Consider the following 22,936-nt stretch of genomic DNA (forward strand, 5'->3'; position numbering starts at 1 on the left):
GTGAAGGAAATCTTATAGAATGGGAAGAGGACGTATATGAAGCTGAAATGGCAGACAAGTGCTGAGAGATGAATTTGACATAGCACTGAAAGACTTAAGTCGAAACACGACCCCGGGATTGGATGACATTCCATCAGCTCTACCGATAGCCTTGGCAGAACCACCCATGAAAAAAACTCTTCCATCTGGTGTGCAAGATGTATGAGACAGGCGAAATAACCTCAGTCTTCAAGAAGAATATAATAATTCCAATTGCAAAGAAACCAGATGCTGAGAGATGTGAATGTTACCGAACTATCAGGTTAATAATTCAGGGTTGCAAAATACTACCCGTATTAAACTGGCAGAAAAAAAATCGCAACACCAAGGAGTTGTGCGACATAAACGAAAGTTGGTAGGCATGTTTCTACATATGAAAGGTGATGTCTGTTCCAATTTCGCCTCAATCAGATAAGAGTAGCGCAAGTAACGCCACTATGAGGATGCAAATCAGATTTGTTTCAAATACACGCTGTAACGGTCGTGAGCGCAAGTTATCTTTGAGATTGCACGTGGTGAGTTGTTAGTCAAGAATACCTTTAAGGCGACAAAGATGTCATTATCATCACCTCACTGAGTGTGAACGAAGTCGTGTAATAGGGGTACTAATAGTCGGACGTCCTTTCTGCGATACTGCGCCGGCCGTTGTGGCCGAGCGGTTCTAGGCGCTTCAGTCCGGAACTGCGCTGCTGCTGCGGTCGCAGGTTCAAATCCTGCATCGGGCATGAATGCGTGTGATGTCCTTAGGTTAGTTAGGTTTAAGTAGTTCTAAGTCTTAGGGGACTGATGACCTCATATGTTTAAGTCCCATAGTGCTTACAAGGGAACCTCCCCATCGCACCCCCCTCAGATTTAGTTATAAGTTGGCACAGTGGATAAGCCTTGAAAAACTGAACACAGATCAGTCGAGAAAACAGGAAGAAGTTGTGTGGAACTATGAAAAAATAAGCAAAATTTACAAACTGAGTAGTCCATGTGCAACATAGGTAACATCAAGGATAATGCGAGCGCCGTGGTCCCGTGGTTAGCGTGAGCAGCTGCGAAACGAGAGGTCCTTGGTTCAAGTCTTCCCGCGAGTGAAAGGTTCTCATTCTTTATTTTCGCAAAGTTATGATCTGTCCGTTCGTTCATTGACGTCTCTGTTCGCTGTAATAAGTTTAGTGTCTGTGTTTTGCGACCGCACCGCAAAACCGTGCGATTAGTGGACAAAAGGACGTGCCTCTCCAATGGGAACCGAAAACATTTGATCTCAAGGTCATAGGTCAACCGATTCCTCCACAGGAAAACACGTCTCTTATATTCTATACGACACTGGTGACGGCATGTGCGTCACATGACAGGAATATGTTGTCGACCCACCTAACTTGTACAGTTGTCGAATGGGTGAAAAGATCTTCTACCTTGCCCGATTTAGGTTTTATTGTGGATGTGGTAATCTCTCCCAAAAAAGTGATGAAAACATGAGTTTGACACGTAAACTGCAACAAATGAATGCAACAGTTTCACAGTCGCACAGTTTTCCGTGTGCTCTGTCAAAACATATGTTTTTAACGTTTTCAAATTTTTCCGTGTGTAGACCGTCAAATCCGGCATATGTCCAAGCAAATCTGAACATGTCCTGGAATTTTTGACAGCGAAGTTGATTATGTGAGTGCCTGAACTTTGATAACTGTCTGAAAATAAAAAATTAAAATTTTCATTCGACGCTCGGCAGCTACTCACGCTGACTACGGGACCACAGCGCTCCTGACCTTGTAGAGTCCTGGATATGGTATGTGTTGCGCATGGACTACACAGTTTGTATGTTTTGCTTAATTTTTTCATAGTTCCACACAACTTCTTCCTGTTTTCTCGATTGATTTGTGTTCAGTTTTTCAAGGCCTATCCACTGTGCCAACTTATAACTAAATCTGAGGGGGGTGCGATGGGGAGGTTCCCTTGTTAGAGCCATTTGAACCATTTTGCGATACTGCAGAAAGACTTGGCAGGAATGTAGCCACTGTACATGATTGCTGGCAGCGGTGATCACTATCGGTAGAAGACCGGGCACCGGAGACCACGTGGCTTTACCGAGAGAGAAGATCATCGTTTTCGGCAATGGCTCTGTCGTATAGTACTGCATTTGTAGCAACAATTTGAGCATCAGCTGGCACCACAGTGACACGATGAACTGTTACAAACTGGTTACTTCAAGGACAGCTCCGAGCCAAACGCCCCATAGCGCGCGATCCACTGGCCCCAAAACAACACCATTTGCGACTTCAGTGGTGTCAAGCGAGAGCTCATTGGAGGGAAGGGTGGAGGTCTGTTTCCTGATGAAAGCTGGTTCTGCCTCGGTGCCAGTGATGGCGGTGTGTTGTTTAGGAGGAAGCCATATGAAAACCTGCAACGAACCTGTCTCTTGCCCAACGTAAAGTCCCGAGCGACTGGAAAAAAGCGCAGGTGACGCCTGTATATAAGAAGGGTAGAAGGACGGATCCTCAAAATTACAGACCAATATCCTTCACATCGGTTTGTTGCAGGATTCTCGAACATATTCTCAGTTCGAATATAATGAATTTCCGTGAGACAGAGAAGTTGCTGTCCATACATCAGTACGGCTTTAGAAAGCATCGCTCCTGCGAAACGCAACTCGCCCGTTTTTCACATAATATCTTGCGAACCATGGATGAAGGGTATCATACGGATACCATATTCCTTGACTTCCGGAAAGCGTTTGACTCGGTGCCCCACTGAAGACTCCTAACTAAGGTACGAGCATATGGGATTGGTTCCCAAATATGTGAGTGGCTCGAAGACTTCTTAAGTAATAGAACCCAGTACGTTGTCCTCGATGGTGAGTGTTCATCGGAGGTGAGGGTATCATCTGGAGTGACCCAGGGAAGCGTGGTAGGTCCTCTGTTGTTTTCCATCTACATAAATGATCTTTTGGATAGGGTGGATAGCTATGTGCGGCCGATGATGCTCTGGTGTATAGGAAGGTGTCGTCGTTGAGTGACTGCAGGAGGATACAAGATGACTTGGACAGGATTTGTGATTGGTGTAAAGAATGGCAGCTAACTCTAAATATAGATAAATGTAAATTAATGCAGATGAATAGGAAAAAGAATCCCGTAATGATTGAATACTCCATTAGTAGTGTAGCGCTTGACACAGTCACATCGATTAAATATTTGGGCGTAACACTGCAGAGCGATATGAAGTGGGACAAGCATGTAATGGCAGTTGTGGGGGAAGGCGGATAGTCGTCTTCGGTTCATTGGTAGAATTTTGGGAAGATGTGGTTCATCTGTAAAGGAGACCGCTTATAAAAGACCAATACGACCTATTCTTGAGCACTGCTCGAGCGTTTGGGATCCCTATCAGGTCAGATTGAGGGAGGACATAGAAGCAATTCGGAGGCGGGCTGCTAGATTTGTTACTGGTTGGTTTGATCATCACGCTAGTGTTACGGATATGCTTTGGGAACTCGGGTGGGAGTCTCTGGAGGAAAGGAGGCGTTCTATTCGTGAATCGCTACTGAGGAAATTTAGAGAACCAGCATTTGAGGCTGACTGCAGTACAGATTTACTGCCCCGAACTTACATTTCGCGGAAAGACCACAAAGATAAGATAAGAGAGGTTAGGGCTCGTACAGAGGCATATAGGCAGTCATTTTTCCCTCGTTCTGTTTGGGAGTGGAGCAGGAAAAGAAGATGCTAGTTGTGGTACGAGGTACCCTCCGCCACGCACCGTATGGTGGATTGCGGAGTATGTATGTAGATGTAGATGTGATAGACACACTGGACTTACACCTGGAGTTATGGTCTGGGGAGCCATTTCAGATACAGCAGTGGCATTCTCGTGGTCATTCCATGCACTCTGACTACGCATTTGTACTTCAGTCTCCTGATACGACCTGTTGTGCTGCCATTCATGAGCAGCATTCCAGGGGCTGTTTCCAGCAGGATAACGCTCGCCCACGTACCGCTGTTGTAACGCAACATGCTCTACAGAGCGTCGGCACGTTGCTGGGGCCTGCTCGATCACCAGATCTGTCTCCAGTCGAGCACATATGGGACACCATTAATCGTCCCTGTATTTAACCGACCCAGTGCAACAGAGATCGAACGCCATCCCAAAAACTGACATCCGGCACATGTACAACACGGTGCAAGCATATTTGCATGCTTGCATTCAACATTTTGGCGGTTACACCGGTTACTGAAGGACCAGCAGTTTACATTTGCAGTGGCTTATCTCGTGTGTATTTGAACCTGTCATCTTGAAATGTTAATCATTTAAATCTGTTACGTAGACAAATGTATTCCAGAACTTCATTTCTTTACATTAATTATTTTTTAGTGTTGCGATTTTTTTCCGTCAGTGTAGTACAATACACTTTATATATGCTGTGTGATTTGGGATGTGTGCTAAAGTGTACTTGTGGTGTTCAACGGCTTTTGCGTTGTTTGCTGCCGTTGGCAATTCTTTATCGTTGTTTGTAGCTATAATATTTTTGGCACAGATATTTGGCAGTGTTTTATCCCAATTCCCAATAAATTTCCCGATTCCACTGTTGCAATGAGGAGAAAACACAGAAACTTCACTCTCCAAGCTGTTACTCCTGATTAGAACATTGTAGGTGCACACCGCTTGCGGTTGTGGTGGGATAAGACCAAGGTCACACACTGCCTGCTATAGTAGGCTGCACGGTTACCACCCTTTTGTTGTTGTTGTCTTCAGTCCAGTGACTGGTTTGATGCAGCTCTCCATGCTACTCTATCCTGTGCAACCTTCTTCATCTCCCAGTACTTACTGAAACCTACATCCTTCTGAATCTGCTTAGTGTATTCATCTCTTGGTCTCCCTCTACGATTTTCACCCTCGACGCTCCCCTCCAGTATTAAATTGGTGATCCCTTGATGCCTCAGAACATGTCCTACCAACCGATCCCTTCTTCTGGTCAAGTTGTGCCACAAACTTCTCTTCTCCCCAATCCTATTCAATACTTCCTCATTAGTTATGTGATCTACCCATCTAATCCTCAGCATTCTTCTGTAGCACCACATTGCGAAAGCTTCTATTCTCTTCTTGTCCAAACTATTTATCGTCCATGTTTCACTTCCATACATGGCTACACTCCATACAAATACTTTCAGAAACGACTTCCTGACACTTAAATCTATGCTCGATGTTAACAAATTTCTCTTCTTCAGAAACGCTTTCCTTGCCATTGCCAGTCTACATTTTATATCCTCTCTACTTCGACCATCATCAGTTATTTTGCTCCCCAAATAGCAAAACTCCTTTACTACTTTAAGTGTCTCATTTCCTAATCTAATTCCATTATCCTTGTTTTGCTTTTGTTGATGTTCATCTTATATCCTCCTTTCAAGACACTGTCCATTCCATTCAACTGCTCTTCCAAGTCCTTTGCTGTCTCTGACAGAATTATAATGTCATCGGCGAACCTCAAAGTTTTTATTTCTTCTCCATGGATTTTAATACCTACTCCGAATTTTTCTTTTGTTTCCTTTATTGCTTGCTCAATATACAGATAGAATAACATCGGGGAGAGGTTACAACTTTGTCTCACTCCCTTTCCAACCACTGCTTCCCTTTCATGTCCCTAGACTCTTATAACTGCCATCTGGTATCTGTAGAAATTGTAAATAGCCGTTCGCTCCCTGTATTTTACCCCTGCCACCTTCAGAATTTGAAAGAGAGTATTCCAGTCAACATTGTCAGAAGCTTTCTCTAAGTCTACAAATGCTAGAAACGCAGGTTTGCCTTTCCTTAATCTATATTCTAAGGTACTGGTCTTCGGATGACCTTACTAGACAGTAAATTACAGCACCATCTGCGAACAACCTAAGAGATCTGCTCAGCTTGTCACCCAGGTCATTTATATAGATCAGGAACAGCAGAGGTCCCAGGACGCTTCCCTGGGGAACACCTGATGTCACTTCAGTTTTACTCGATGATTTGCCGTCTATTACTACGAACTGCGACCTTCCTGACAGGAAATCACAAATCCAGTCGCACAACTGAGACGATACCCCATAGGCCCGCAGCTTGATTAGAAGTCGCTTATGAGGAACGGTGTCAAAAGCTTTCCGGAAATCTAGAAATACGGAATCAACTTGAGATCCCCTGTCGATAGCGGCCATTACTTCGTGCGAATAAAGAGCTAGCTGCGTTGCACAAGAACGATGTTTTCTGAAACCATGCTGATTACGTATCAATAGATCGTTCCCTTCGAGGTGATTCATAATGTTTGAATACAGTATATGCTCCAAAACCCTATTGTAAACCGACGTCAATGATATAGGTCTGTAGTTAGATGGATTACTCCTACTACCCTTCTTAAACACTGGTGCGACCTACGCAATTTTCCAATCTGAAGGTACGGATCTATCGGTGAGCGAGCGGTTGTATATGAGTGCTAAGTAGGGAGCTACTGTATCAGCGTAATCTGAAAGGAACGTAATCGGTATATAATCTGGACCTGAAGACTTGCCCGTTTCAAGCGATTTGAGTTGCTTCGCCACCCCTAAGGTATCTACTTCTAAGAAACTCATGCTAGAAGCTGTTCGTGTTTCAAATTCTGGAATATTCCATTCGTCTTCCCTGGTGAAGGAATTTCGGAAAACTGCGTTCAATAACTCCGCTTTAGCGGCACAGTCGTCGGTAACAGTACCATCGGCACTGCGCAGCGAAGGTATTGACTGTGTCTTGCCGCTTGTGTGCTTTACATACGACCAGAATTTCTTCGGATTTTCTACCAAATTTCGAGACAATGTTTCGTTGTGGAACCTATTAAAGGCATCTCGCATTGAAGTCCGTGCCAAATTTCGCGCGTCTGTAAATTTTAGCCAATCGTCGGGATTTCGCGTTCTTCTGAACTTCGCATGCTTTTTCCGTTGCCTCCGCAACAGAGTTCCGACCTGTTTTGTGTACCACGGGGGATCAGTTCCACCTCTTACCAATTTATGAGGTATAAATCTCTCAATTGCTGTTGCCACTATATCTTTGAATTTGCGCCACATCTCGTCTACATTTGCATAGTCAGTTCGGAAGGAATGGAGATTGTCTCTTAGGAAGGCTTCTAGTGACACTTTATCCGCTTTTTAAATAAAATTATTTTGCGTTTGTTTCTGGTGGATTTGGAAGAAACGGTATTGAGCCTAGCTACAACGACCTTGTGATCACTAATCCCTGTATCAGTCATGATGCTCTCTATCAGCTCTGGATTGTTTGTGGCTAAGAGGTCAAGTGTGTTTTCGCAACCATTTACAATTCGCGTGGGTTCGTGGACTAACTGCTCGAAATAATTTTCGGAGAAAGCATTTAGGACAATCTCGGAAGAAGTTTTCTGCCTACCACCGGTTTTGAACAAGTATTTTTGCCAACATATCGAGGGACGGTTGAAGTCCCCACCAACTATAACCGTATGAGTGGGGTATTTATTTGTTACGAGACTCAAATTTTCTCTGAACTGTTCCGCAACTATATCATCGGAGTCTGGGGGTCGGTAGAAGGAGCCAATTATTAACTTAGTTCGGCTGTTAAGTATAATCTCCACCCATACCAATTCGCTCGGAGTATCTACTTCGACTTCACTACAAGATAAATCACTACTGACAGACACAAACAATCCACCACCAATTCTGCCTAATCTATCTTTCTTGAACACCGTCTGAGACTTCGTAAAAATTTCTGCAGAACTTATTTCAGGCTTTAGCCAGCTTTCTGTACCTATAACGATTTCAGCTTCTGTGCTTTCTATTAGCGCTTGAAGCTCAGGGACTTTCCCAGCACAACTACAACAATTTACAACTACAATTCCGACTGTTCCTTGATCGACGCACGTCCTGTATTTGCCATGCACCCTTTGAGATTGCAGCCCATCCCGTACTTTCCCGAGGCCTTCTCACCTAAAAAACCGCCCAGTCCACGCCACACAGCCTCCGCTACCCGTGTAGTCGCCAGCTGAGTGTAGTGAACTCCTGACCTATTCAGCGGAACACGAAACCCCACCACCCTATGGCGCAAGTCAAGGAATCTGCAGTCTCAGTTGTGCGACTGGATTCGTGATTTCCTGTCAGGAAGGTCGCAGTTCGTAGTAATCGACGGAAAATCATCGAGTAAAACTGAAGTGATATCAGGTGTTCCCCAGGGAAGCGTCCTGGGACCTCTGCTGTTCCTGATCTATATAAATGACCTGGGTGACAATCTGAGCAGTACTCTTAGGTTGTTCGCAGATGATGCTGTAATTTACTGTCTAGTAAGGTCATCCGAAGACCAGTATGAGTTGCAAAGCGATTTAGAAAAGATTGCTGTATGGTGTGGCAGGTGGCAGTTGACGCTAAATAACGAAAAGTGTGAGGTGATCCACATGAGTTCCAAAAGAAATCCGTTGGAATTCGATTACTCGATAAATAGTACAATTCTCAAGGCTGTCAATTCAACTAAGTACCTGGGTGTAAAAATTACGAACAACTTCAGTTGGAAAGACCACATAGATAATATTGTGGGGAAGGTGAGCCAAAGGTTGCGTTTCATTGGCAGGACACTTAGAAGATGCATCAAGTCCACTAAAGAGACAGCTTACACTACATTCGTTCGTCCTCTGTTAGAATATTGCTACGCAGTGTGGGATCCTTACCAGGTGGGATTGACGGAGGACATCGAAAGAGTGCAAAAAAGGGGAGCTCGTTTTGTATTATCACGTAGTAGGGGAGAGAGTGTGGCAGATTATGATACGCGAATTGGGATGGAAGTCATTACAGCAGAAACGTTTTTTGTCGCGGCGAGATCTATTTACGAAATTTCAGTCACCAACTTTCTCTTCCGAATGCGAAAATATTTTGTTGAGCCCAACCTACATAGGTAGGAATGATCATCAAAATAAAATAAGAGAAATCAGAGCTCGAACAGAAAGGTTTAGGTGTTCGTTTTTCCCGCGCGCTGTTCGGGAGTGGAATGGTAGAGAGATAGTATGATTGTGGTTCGACGAACCTTCTGCCAAGCACTTAAATGTGAATTACAGAGTAGTCATGTAGATGTAGATGTAGATAAGTTGTAGGGTCAACGTTACCACCCTAGGGAGGAAAAAACCTTTACTTTATTATCGCACCTCCTATGATCAATGGATCCACAAAGATGTGACACAATAGATGCTGTAGGAATCATTCAAATGGTAAAAACTGAAAAATAAATCCTACGTTATCTACCCTGGCACACATTAATGCTAATAAAGAATCTTAAGCAGCCGCACGTTGGTGCACAGCTATTCAATACACGACTCCCTCGTCGTGGTGCGGTGCGCAGCTGATAACGCAGAGGTCGGTGATTTTATGCCTGCAGGGTTGGTAGGCCCGCAGGCAGCGATGGCTGTGGTGACGCGACGCTGGCTGTCATCAGTCGCCTCCGCGATGTCGTCGGGGAAAGGTGTTGTGGTGCCGGTGGCGGAAGCTCACCGCTTCATGGCGGACTGTATGAAAGCCGTGGGTGCCAGCGCAGACAACGCTGCCGCCATGGCGGACCTCCTGGTCGCCGCCGATCAGAAGGGACACTTCAGCCACGGCATGAACAGGCTCGGTCAGTACCTTCTCTCTATGCCTTACTACACTCTCTGCATCCTGATTAGCTCTGTGACTGCCTTATACTTTACAGGCACTCTGGGTTGCACTTACAGGTACAGTGATACGAGGGTTAATTCAACTGTTTCTCCATTCTTTTGTTCCACGCTTCTCTCGTCGTTTGTGGACGTTTCTCTCTTCTGTCCAAGTTGCTCCAGTCTTCTTCTTGGGTTCTTCCTGGAAACCTTTGATGCGCTGTAATTTCTTTCAGAGTGGCGGTTATTCCACAACATCTTGTAGAGTAATTTGGAGTTAGCTCCATGTCCCTTCCAACTTCTTTGCACCATGTGTTATCCATTTTTAATTTACTGAAGTAATTGAATTGTTGGGATTCATTCTTTGGATGTGGCTGTAGAAAGCTGTTCTTCGTTTCCTCATCATGTTTCTAATTTTTTCCATTTGTGTACGAAGTTCACTATTATGACGTCGTCTGTATTGCGTTTGCTCTTTAAGTGGTCGCAAAATTTTCCTCAGAATTTTTCTGTCTGTAATTTCCAGTGCTTCCATCGTCGCTTTTTTGTCCACAGATAAGCTGCCTGCTGCATAAAGTGCGTCTGGGCGAATTACTGTAGAGCAGTTTGTAACTTGAGCACTGAAGGATAATGATTTCCTATTATATGACCCGTTTTCATCTTATTAATTCTTGCGTTAATAGCATCTTTCTCCGGAATTTCTCAGTCAGTTACTTCTCCTAGGTACTTGAACTTGTTAGTTCTCTCATTTTTTCTGTATTTAGTTTTCATCATGCTTGAGGTTGCCGTAATGTTTGTCATAAATTTGCTTTTCTCAAGGGAGATTTGTAAGCCTGCGTTTCTGATTGTTCTTAAGATTTTTTCTATGTGTGTAGCGGCTGTTTCCATTGAGTATGAAAAAATAGTTAGGTCATCCACAAATACGGGGTGTTCAAAAAGTCTCTCCGCAGTGCCCTATGATTGTTAGCCGCGTGTGTCGTATGCCTCAGTGAATATATCGAAATGAAACTCAGTGAAATACAAGTTATTAATTTAATGAATATTCTCTTTTGCGTACAAATTTTCACATTAAAAGTTGAAAGTGGCCTCTCCGTTGTTGAATACACAATTCAGTTCGTCTAATCATGTTTCCAAACACATGCTGTAACATTTCTTCTGTAACAGAAGCAGTGAAAGTGGATATTGCAGTTTTCAATTCATCCATGGATTTTGGACGGTTTTTATAGACAGTTGCTTTCGCTGAATCCCAGAAGGTGGTATTTCACGTCCCTGTGAAATTATGCGATCACCAAAAACATCAACAAGCGGTGACATTGAAAAGCGAGATGTATGCGCGGTTGCACCACCTTGTTGAAAACAACCGTTCAGTATTTCACGTAACACTTGTTCTCTTATGAACGGGTACAGAATATCACTGCAGTATCGTTGTGCGTTCATTGTTTCGTTGCAAAACCCCGTACTAAACAGCCTATTTGTAGGTTGTCCCTTTTGTAACCTAATCCGACTCCGTCATTGGTTTGGGTTTCTCCTAATGACATTCTTTATACTCTTATGATTTTTCTAGAACACATTCAAAGAGCAGTGGGGGAGAGAACATGCCGCTGCCTCACACCAGCTTTGATCTGAAAACTTTTAAAAATTCAACCTCTAAATTTCTTTTCAGAATTGGCGTTTGTTAGTGTTTGCTTAATTCGAACTGTGTTTTTACAATATAAGCCCAGTTTGTTGAGTATTTACTCAAGTGAACAAAAGTGATTAAGAATGTGTGTGGTGTCCGAAAGAACAAACAATATTTGGTCACAAGCATGCAACACAAAGTCAAAGCTTTCTCAGTTTAGTGATGAGCGATTACGAGTAAGAGTCGATTTGTCTGCCTTTCCGATTATTAAATGAATCGATTACTTGCACCCTAATGCAATTAATAGCTCTGTTAGGTCTTTATTTTTAGGCCTATGTAGCATTTCTGTAAAATTATTTGCTGTGACAAATAGATAGGGTCTGCTAAAAATATGCCGATTCTATCACACTTATGTTTTTCTTTTTGTAACTAGCAATAATTGTCCAGTTTTAAGAAATGGAGGTTCTCATTCGGTTTTGATGAAATATATACGTTACTAACATCTATTAGTAAAACTAATTAATATTGATGTTTAGAATATGCCTGCAAGCACCAATTTGTTTCAGGGAACTAACTATGGATCATTAAGTAATCTTTCTCCGTTGAGCTGTTGCTATGTCCCCTGTCTTATGAAACAGTCTTTCATAAGAAACAGGGGGTTGGCTATTCCAGATCCGAGCCACACTATGCAGAAGAGGGATACACTGCCTCATTGTCTTTCGAAAATTTCAGAAATAACGGTTTCCGATTGATTGTAGGAAGGTGCAAATAGAGTCGAATTTCTGAGACTAAATCCTGGCTATTTGCTGTTATTTGGGGGCGGGGGGGTAGACCTCTGCTCCTGCTGCATTGAAACAGACGTAACATACTCGTTACGTTATTTATTTTTGAATTTACACATACTACATAAGATTTCGCCGCACTACATAAGAGCATAGCTGAGTGATATTAATCAAATTAACAGGAATTAATCGCCCTCCGCCGCGCGGGATTAGCCGAGCGGTCTATAGGCGCTGCAGTCATGGACTGTGCGGCTGCTCCCGGCGGAGGTTCGAGTCCTCCCTCGGGCATGGGTGTGTGTGTTTGTCGTTAGGATACTTTAGGTTAAGTAGTGTGTAAGCTTAGGAACTGATGACCTTAGCAGTTAAGTCCCATAAGATTCACACACATTTGAATAATCGCTCTCCCTAGGTCAGTTCGCTTGCTTAAGCCATATGACGAGCTGTGGTAATTCCCATCTCTGTGAGGACTTAGAAGTATACTGAATTGTCATACATTCCAACACACTAACCAGGACGAATGTTAGGAAGAAATATACGTTGTTAATTTCAGAACATTAAATAAGAGTACTGAGTACTTAACAAAATTCAAGCTGGTGTTTCTGCTCGGTGTATTACGACAGAGTTAAGCACTGCCAAGTCAAGTTTCATTTAATACCTGTGTCACTTCTAAGTGGACTTTTAAGTCATCAAGGAAAATCGCTATAAAAATCGAACTTTGTGATAAAACAAGACTTGTCAGAAAACGAAACCAGACAAGTAGACCAAAACTAGCCATCACTGAGGATGCCATGTACCACTGGTGCAGACAAAACGATCCTTCAAGAGGACCCGATTAGCAGGCTCCAGTGGAAATATAATTATCGGTGAAATATCTGTAACAAAACTGTTTGGGAACGTTGAAAGCATTTAATTATTTCATAAAGGCCTCTCGTAGAAGATGTAAATTTACCGTTTACATAGGTGTAACAGATGAAACTGACTTGTTTCGGAAGTCCGTTCTCGACAATACAAAGTTCAAAAAAACGTAGACTGTTTGTTACACTCCTAATTATAGCTTCAGATAACTGCTTCACAAAGCATTTCTGCAATTCGTACCGAGACTCGCCGCAGTTAGCCCGAGGTCACGAGATTCCACTTTAGTCTCTGTTACAGGTTAATTCTTACGAAGAAAATAGAAACAACAATCAGCCCTTGTCCCTCACTTAAAGTTGGCGAAAGATGATTGTTGACAGCTAGCATCGCTGTTGTCAGCTTTTAACTACGAAGCGCAAACTGCTGCAAGTGAAACAATCTACCACTACATACAAGGTGTTCGGAAATTCCCGTTACAAACTTCTAGGACCTGTAGAAAAGAGTGAGTATATAACACTGCCAATGTCCGGAAACGTACGGTTTCCGCTCTGGGACGTTTTCAAATCAATGTGTAACGTGTCCATGTCTGCTGAGGGAAACCGAAAAGTTGCTTGTGCTGGTATGTAATAGAGTAGGTAGGATGATGTGTACGTCAGACGGTCACCTGCTGTTGCGTAACATCTGCCGTGTTTAATTTACGCAACTCCTGTACAGACAGGCAGATCTGCTGGCACGAGTTCTGATCGCTGCACTAAAAATTGAAGAGACACCAGATGGGATTGAGAGAGTGTACCAGAACATACTTCGCAGGTACAATATCTGTAACAACGTTGGTGATCGTCACATAGGGCCGCTGTTGTAATGCATCAGTACCGTTCTGTACGTACAGTATGCTGGTTCGTTTTTGGTTCGGAATAATGTAAACACGTAATGTTTAAGTATTAATACAAACACATGTACTTAAGTGATAAATGGGTGTTTCGTTGCGTTTTCTTTCGAATTATTACCTAATAATTGTACTTCGTCACGCCTAATGCAATTCCTGAAACAGAAGTGGATGAATAACATCTGAATTGAAACGGTCGTAGATCCGAAAAGGTACGTTTCCGGACTGGGGTTCCAATTCTAAATATTACGTACTCGCTCCCATCTACAAGTCCTAGAAACTTATAACGGGAATTTCCGAACTCCCTGTATAAAAGGCAATGTCCCGACCGACGCTCTCACTGTCTCCTCATAGCTCAGCCACACCGCCAAGGATAGAAACTTGAAATTTGGATGATGATGTTTGGGTGTTGGGGCGCTCAACTGCGTGGTTATCAGCGCCCGTACAAATTCCTAACCTTTTGCTCAGTCCAAACTCGCCACATTCATGAATGATGATGAGGAAAACACAAACACCCAGCCATCTCGAGGCAGAGAAAAATCCCTAAGCCCGCCGGGAATCGAACCTGGGACCCCGTGCTCGGAAAGCGAGAACGCGACCGCGAGACCACGAGCGGCGGACTTCAGATTTGGAGTGGGTGGTGATCTTATACTGTAGGCGCCGGTTAAGTAGGAATTTTTCGAAATTCCACAGGGGGGGGGGGGAGACTGAAATAGGTGATGAAAGGTTTTTTTGAAGACAATTTTGAAGCTTGGCATACGAAAATTGGTATTTGGTTTCTCGGTCAGAAATATAGAATTTTTAAAGCTTTGTCTATATTTGACTGCTCGGCTACAAATGTTGTCTTCAGTCCTGAGACTGGTTTGATGCAGCTCTCTATGCTACTCTATCGTGTGCAAGCTTCTTCATCTCCCAGTACTTACTGCAACCTACATCCTTCTGAATCTGCTTAGTGTATTCATCTCTTGGTCTCCCTCTACGATTTTTACCCTCCACGCTGTCCTCCAATGCTAAATTTGTGATCCCTTGATGCCTCAGAACATGTCCTACCAACCGGTCCCTTCTTCTTTTCAAGTTGTGCCACAAACTCCTCTTCTCCCTAATTCTATTCAATACCTCCTCATTAGTTATGTGATCTACCCATCTAATCTTCAGCATTCTTCTGTAGCAGTCCGCCCCGGAAATGAGTGGTCAGGGTGACAGACTGTCAATCCTAAGGGCCCGGGTCGGAAATTTTCTCCGCTCAGGGATTGGGTGTTGTGTTGTCCTAATCATCATCATTTCATCCCCATCGACGCGCAGGTCGCCGAAGTGGCGTCAAATTGAAAGACCTGCACCAGGCGAACGGTCTACCCGACGGGAGGCCCTAGCCACACGACATTTCCATTTTTTTTTTCTGTAGCACCACATTTCGAAAGCTTCTATTCTCTTCTTTTCCAAACTATTTGTCGCCCATGTTTCACTTCCATACATGGCTAAACTCCATATAAATACTTTCAGTAACGACTTCCTGACACTTAAATCTATACTCGATGTTAACAAATTTCTCTTCTTCAGAAACGCTTTCCTTGCCATTGCCAGTCTACATTTTGTATCCTCTCTACTTCGACCATCATCAGTTATTTTGCTCCCCAGATAGCAAAACTCCTTTACTACTTTAAGTGTCTCATTTCTTAATCTAATTCCCTCAGCATCAAAAAATATATATATATGTTTCAGTGTTTCTGGAAATTTTACCCCTAAAGGGTTGAAATAGGGGATCAAATGTTTTAAGAAAATATTTCTTATGAAAGCATTTTTAAAGCTAAACCTATGAAAATTTAAGTTTGGCTTCAGTGTTTTCGGAAATTCAACCCCTAAGGGGTTGAAATAGGGGATGATATATTTTATGAAGCTATTTCATTATGAAAGCACTTTAAAAGCTAAGCCTATGAAAATTTAAATTTATCATCTCAGTTAGAAATAAAAAAAGTATTTCACTGTTTTTCAAAAGTCATCCCATAAGGGGATGAAATAGGTGATGAACATTTATATGGAAATATTTCATTATGCAATCATTTTTAAGCTAAATCTATGAAAAATTGTATTTACCTCCTTTGTTACAAATGAATAAAATTCACATTTCACTGCTTTTGGAAATTCAACCTCTATAGGGGTAAAGTAGGGAGTGAAACGTGTTTATGAAAATGTTTCATTGTGGAAGCATTTTTTAAGCCACTTCTTTGAAAATTAGTATTTGGCTCCTCTTAGTTAGAAATGATAAAACACGTGTTTCCCTGTTTTTAGAAATTCAACTCCTAAGAGGGTGAAATAGGACCAGAAAGATTCACTGAGTATGTTAACTTGAAATTTGGAGAGAGTGGATCTTATATTTTATGCTATTGTTCAAAAGGGATTGTTCGAAATTCAACTCCTAAGGGAATGAAATACGGGATACAACGTTTTCTGAAAATATATCGCTATTAAGGCAATTTTGAAGCTAGAACTACGAAAATTGGTATTTGGTTTCTCAATCAGAAGTGAAAAATTAAGACTTTAACGATTGTTGAAAATTCAGCCACAAAGAGGGTAAAATAGTGGGTGAAGGTTTTTTGTAAGTAAAATATATTAAAGAAACTACTAAAGCATTATTAAAGCTACATCTAAAAAATAGGTATTCGACTTATCGGTTAGTAATTAAAAAATGTGTTTCAGTGTTTTTGGAAATTCAACCCCCTAAGGGTGTGAAATAGGGAATGAAAAGTTTTGCGAAGTGATTTCATTATGAAAACATTTTCAAAGTTAAATATATGAAAATTTGTTTTTGGGTTTTCTGTTATACATTAAAAAAATATGTGTTTGGCTGCATTCGGAAATTCAGTCCATTAGGGGGTGAAATAGGGGATGAAATTTTTTAAGAAAATACTTATTTGTAAAAGGCATGATCAACAAAAACTTTAGACTCCAATTAGTAGAATTTCTTTTTGGTCCGGAGTGTATTCGGAAACTACAATGCTTTTATCGAATGTTCGTTCGTTTAGCAGCACCTTGCTGCGTCTGTTGAACGGGTATGTAAGAAAATAAATTCCAAAGCTCATAGTAATTTTAAGTTGAACTTCGTTCCATTTAGTGTTGCTAATCACCTGAATACCTTAATTCCTGTTGGTAATGCAATAATTATTGTTGTTGGTGTGAAGTATGTTCATGTATCAATTTATCGTGTCTAAAAATACTGGTGTATGGAGTAGAGACAGCAATAATGCTGATTGTTTTATACTGAACGGTGATTTTTGTGGGATCCTAAATGCTGCGACTGTAAAAACAAATAGAAAAGATTAGGTGCCTCGCGGGAAATACGCGAGCTGTTAAAAAATAATGTGCACGATCTAAAAAATAAAATGAAACCCTTATGGAAGTATTTTTACTGTGAGTACAGCTCTCCTAAAAGAGGTACCTGCTTTGGAAATTTTAGGGCCTACACAATTCAACAACTGTTCGAAATCTGTAGCTATAATTCGAAAAAAAAATATGAAATAGACCATATTCCAATTCAGCTTTAAGATCAGACATTAATTTTGTCCCATTAAACTGCCCCCTACTTTTTTAAAAGGGGGTCGTCCACCATCGTCATTTCTTCTTCACTTCTGTTTCTGATGATCAGCTTATTGTAGCAGAATAAATGCTGCACATGCGGCGACTGCTAAATCCTCTTCTTCCCTCACAGCATACAGAAACTGTAATTAAAACTCAACTTTATAACAATAACAAAATGTGCAACCTCCAGCATTTATCAGAGCCAACTGCGACTCTACATGTCCGAACCCGTTGGTTTGGTGAGGGTGACAGACTTACTGCCAGTGCGTTGGCTGCCAACGTTCGGCTCAATACATTGGTTGTTGTTCGATTGCCTTCGTTGGGGTAGTGCGTACACGCCTTTAGACCGCACTGGAGGAATCTGCGCCACCTAACCACTGGGTTATATTGATGGTGGGTTGTTGCCGAAAACTTCCACCAACCTAAGATCTCAACCTTCAAGCAAATCTTTTACATGTCAAGTAACGTAATGTGACGAGTCAGCTAGTTTGTTGCACAACTCGCCAGAAATAAAATTCTCGGATTCGACCACCGTTTATCTTCTGTAGAATTTTCATCTTTGTCCTCTGCAATGGCAGTACCCAGGGACAAAGGCATATTTGTCGCATTACCAGTCAGTTTTAGTAGGCGAATTCTATTTTTCATCTCAGAGGGCGTGCAATTATTATAAAATTCACCAAGACCACTAATTCTAGAAAGTAAAGACAGTCTGGATTGAGTCTGGCTTTCATTATTTATGTTGACAGAGTGCTAGTTCTGCAAGGTTCACAGAAGAGCTTCTGTGAAGTTTGGAAGGTATGAGATGAGGTACTGGCAGAAGCGAAGCTGTAAGAACGAGGCGTGAGTCGTGCTTGGGTAGCTCAGATGGTAGAGCGCTTGCACGCGAAAGGCAAAAGTCCCGAATTTGAGTGTAGGTCCGTCACACAGTTTTAATCTGCCAGGAAGTTTCATTATATATGTTGCCTCGGCATTTTTTACATCCGAGAAAAGTACAAAAAGTGAATTTATTGATGTAACAATTCCTTTCTGAAATGGATTTATTTTCCCTACTCTCATATTCCATCAAATATTCAAAAACTTCTTCAGGGGATTTTCTTGACTTCTGAGGTTTAAATCATAATCACTTCTAACAGATGATGTCTGACCTTGGGTTTACCTGGTGTTCAACATTTTGAAGACGTCGTTTATCAGTTCGATGAAGCTTTCTACACGCTCTTCATGGAGGACTATCTCACAATGTGGCCAGTGTGACGTGAAAATACCTGGGCAGCCTTTCTAATGTTTCGATGCCCAATCCACTTCATTCATGCGAGTTTCCGACATACGATAGGTGATCGAAATATCACTTGTAATTTCTTAGACTTTCCCGGCGATTTGATGACATCTCGTGGAAATCGGGTTTTCTGCCGGATATCAGCGTCTTCCAAACACGATATTTCGACGTCATTACTTGACGTCTTCATCAGGTGTTCCCTGAGAAGCTTCCGACGTATGATAGGTGATCCAAAGATCACTTATTTGGTGCTGCGGAAGCTGTTCTATTAGTCTTTGTAAATACGACACCGTCAGGCGAGGTGATTTCGTCAACAAAGTGATTTCTTAATAATTTTTAAGCACGTGCGGTACGTCGTAAAAAACTATATTTTCGTCGTACTGTACAAAGGGTTCAAAAATACGTCTTAGTTGTGAGTACACCAAGTTGTTTCCAAATTTCTGAATTTTTCGCTCCCGTATCGCATATAACCGCTACAAGACGAATTCGAACTCCTTCAACTTCTGTAATGATTGTCTGCAACAAACAAGTTGTCACGCCTCATGAAAGTCGTAATATATTGGTGGCTTCCTCTTTGAAAATAAACTTCTTATCATGACCACTTGAACCTTCTTTTGTGGTCCATGTATGACATCGTTAGATGAATCGCAGCTCACACGATTATCAATGTTCATTTCATCAAAGTTTAGGACAGCCATGACCTCAAATAGAGTAAACATTGCTGACCTAGCATTAATTAAATCTAGCACTTACTTTAATATGCCTGGTTGACACTTAAACTATTTGATTTTTCGAGTTTTGGAGTTGACAGGGCTAAGGAAAGTTCTTTCTTATTAAGTAAGCATATGCTTTAGAAGACAAAGCTTTCAATGTAAGGGCATTTGAAGAGTCCTCCGAACTCCCGTTCACACTTGTTTTTTCTTCATCAGACACCGAAAATGTCCCATATTCTTACTAGCAGGAACAACTGTTTTGAGAGGTATACCCTGTTTCTGAGCTTTTTTCATAGTTGCAGTTTCTTGCTCCAGTAAAGAGTTTCTGATCTTTACAACAGCCAATTCTTTCTTGGAACCCTTAATTTCTTGGTCTTTGCTAGTAGCGAGAGGATGAGAAGGAGTTTCTGTGTTAACTGAACTGCCCAGTTTTGTTTCCTTGGGTGACTTGCAATGTTTTGAGAGTCCTCTTCCGCGCTTCTCTGATGTTGCTATGACGTTCTCTTTCTGTTACGTCGCGTGCTGTGTGGACAGAACCTGCAGCACCTGGTTTATTCCTATGACAGTTATTTGCTTGGATGGAACTGCATCTGACTTAAGCAGCTTTCTTGTAGGTAAACCCAACAAGTCATTTAGCACGACCATACACGTTCGAAGTCTTTCGGGAACCGATGGTAAAAAAGCGCCCTTGGTTCTACGCCCAGAGATACTACACTTAGCAACAGCACAATACGACGTGTTTTTTCACTCCGAAGATGTTTGTGAAGAAGTCAAAAGCTCCAAAAGCTATCACCTCGTACCGTAATACGGCACGGGTTACGAACTACACCCAAGAAAGAAGGAACACAGCACTACCAACAACAGCGAGAATCCCGTGAACACGGCGCGTAGCTGCCCATCGACGCCACGCCTAGCCAGACCAGGCAAACAGAAACCCGAAATACACCCCGTTGAATTACCACACGATATACTCTACTCCACGCGCGGGCAACGATCCGACTCAAAAAAATTTGGAGTTACTCCCAATTGTTGGTTGAATACGACTGCTTATATCGTCGGCATATTTTGTTTTCTGTTCTGGCTTGTATTAACATTAGTAAATAATTCTTATCCGTTAGGGACATATTAGAACGCCAGCCGGTGTGGTCGTGCGGTTCTAGGCACTTCAGTCTGGGACCGCGTGACCGCTACGGTCGCAGGTTCAAATCCTGCCTCGGGCATGGATGTGTGTGATGTCCTTAGGTTAGTTAGGTTTAAGTAGTTCTCAGTTCTAGGGGCTGGTGACCATAGATGTTAAGTCCCATAGTGCTCAGAGCCATTTGAACCATATTAGAACAGTGAAACAGTTGAAATTTGCTGCAGCCATTTGCTTTTATAGGCGTTTTTTTCCGTGATTACATTTAAAGATGCGTGGCAATCCATCTTCAGATGTTTACATTTATTTACGTGTCGTGAATACTATTGTTTCCTTAGTAATGGCGTTGCAAAATTTTACAACAGAAGTTTGTAAGACAACTATCGTAACAGTAAAAATGCAATGTAAGCGTAGGCTTCTGTAGCCGTTGCCACCGTCGGTAAATTCTTCTGGGCTGTTGGCAGCACTGTCAACTCATGAAATTGTCCAACGTTTCGGCCACTATTGCCATCATCAGGGCTGTGCTGAGCTGACTGCTGAATGAGAGACTTTAGATCTTATATGGTAGCGGAGGAAGCTGTTTGTGTAATTCGATAGGGTTCTTGAGGATAGGAGGCGGGGTTTTAGGCGTTCTTTATTGGTCTTTATATTATTCCTTGTCATGGGAGGATAAAGACGTGCTTGATAGGTGCTTACATTATTTCTTATCATTGGTGGAAACAGGTGAATTAGATACAGGTGGTAGCTGTGACGTAGCCACAGCTACCACCAAGTGTGGGTTGCGGCGTGCCTGCGCCCTGTGTACGTACGACCATCGCGGTCTCCCGCGCGCTTGTGTGAGTTGGTTGGCGCGATGTCCTCCCGTAGCACTGTCAGTGTTGGCAGCCAGGGCGTCCGAAGCCTATAACCGTCCTCTCTGTTCATGTTGGCGGTTCGTCTGGCTATTTCTATCGCCTCTCTAATCTTCCTCCTCAATATAAACGGCTTTTTCGCCAGTAGGCAGGCTTCGCTGAATATTATTTCTTTATCGCACTCATCCTAGTGTACTGCAACCGCTGAGCGGGTGCGTTGTCGCAGACGGATATAACTTTCATGCTCTGCAATTCGTGTGCTGGTCGGCCGACCGGTCTCTCCTACATACACCAGTGGCTGAAACGTGGGGCAATTTTATACTGTATATTGGCTATGCGGTCAACAGCTCCAAAGAATTTTACTGAGAGTAAAGATGCAGTGTTCATGACGAGTAAACAGGTACACTACTGGCCATTAAAATTGCTACACCAAGAAGAAATGCAGATGATAAACGGGTATTCATTGGACAAATATATTATACTAGAACTGACATGTGAATACGTTTTCACGCAATTTGGGTGCATAGATCCTGGGAAATCAGTACCCAGAACAACCACCTCTGGCCGTAATAACGGCCTTGATACGCCTGGGCGTTGAGTCAAACAGAGCTTGGAAGGCGTGTGCAGGTACAGCTGCCCATGCAGCTTCAACACGATACCACAGGTCACCAAGAATAGTGACTGGCGTATTGTGAAGAGCTAGCTGCTCGGCCACCATTGACCAGACGTTTTCAGTTGGTGAGAGATCTGGAGAATGTGCTGGCCAGGGCAGCAGTCGAACATTTCCTGTACGCAGAAAGGCCCGCATAGGACCTGCAACATGCGGTCGTGCATTATCCTGCTAAAATGTATGGTTTCACAGGAATCGAATGATGGGTAGAGACAGGGGTCGTAACACATCTGAAATGTAACGTCCACTGTTCAAAGTGCCGTCAATGCGAACAAGAAGTGACCGAGACGTGTAACCAATGGCACCCCATACAATCACGACGGGTGACGAATACACGCTTCCAATGTGCCTTCACCGCGATGTCGCCAAACACGGATGCGACCATCATGATGCTGTAGACAGAACCTGGATTCATCCGAAAAAATGACGTTTTGCCATTCGTGCACCCAGGTTCGTCGTTGAGTACACCATCGCAGGCGCTCGTTTCTGTGATGCAGAGTCAAGGGTAACCGCAGCCAAGGTCTCCGAGCTGAAAGTCCATGCTGCTGCACGTCGAACTGTTGTGCAGATGGTTGTTGTCTTGCAAACATCCCCACCTGTTGATTCAGGAATCGAGACGTGGCTGCACGATCCGGTACAGCCATGCGGATAAGATGCCAGTCTGATACGAGGCCATTGGGATCCAGCACGGCGTTCCGTATTACCCTCCTGAACCCACCGATTCCATATTCTGCTAACATTCATTGGATCTTGACCAACGCGAGCAGCAGTGTCGCGATACGATAAACCGCGGTCGCGATAGGTTACAATCCGACCTTTATCAAAGTCGGAAACGTGATGGTACGCATTTCTCCTCCTTACACGAGGCATCACAACGACGTTTCACCAGGCGACGCCGGCCAACTGCTGTTTGTGTATGAGAAATAGGTTGGTAACTTTCCTCATG

At 42.8% G+C, this 22,936-nt stretch overlaps 1 protein-coding gene across 2 annotated transcripts in view; it reads left to right on the plus strand.

The window, feature by feature from the left end:
* LOC126191459 (uncharacterized oxidoreductase YjmC-like) overlaps positions 1-22,936 on the plus strand; it is a 277,603-nt gene that overhangs the window by 131,701 nt on the left and 122,966 nt on the right. For both annotated transcript variants that reach the window (XM_049932336.1, XM_049932337.1), the window contains exon 2: positions 9,391-9,624. In XM_049932336.1, coding sequence (XP_049788293.1) covers positions 9,414-9,624 — 211 coding nt within the window. In that variant the 5' untranslated portion in view covers positions 9,391-9,413. The remainder of the gene's footprint in view (positions 1-9,390; positions 9,625-22,936) is intronic.

Source organism: Schistocerca cancellata, chromosome 6, assembly GCF_023864275.1.
Source record: "Schistocerca cancellata isolate TAMUIC-IGC-003103 chromosome 6, iqSchCanc2.1, whole genome shotgun sequence".
In the NCBI taxonomy this organism is placed as follows: Eukaryota; Metazoa; Arthropoda; class Insecta; order Orthoptera; family Acrididae; genus Schistocerca; species Schistocerca cancellata.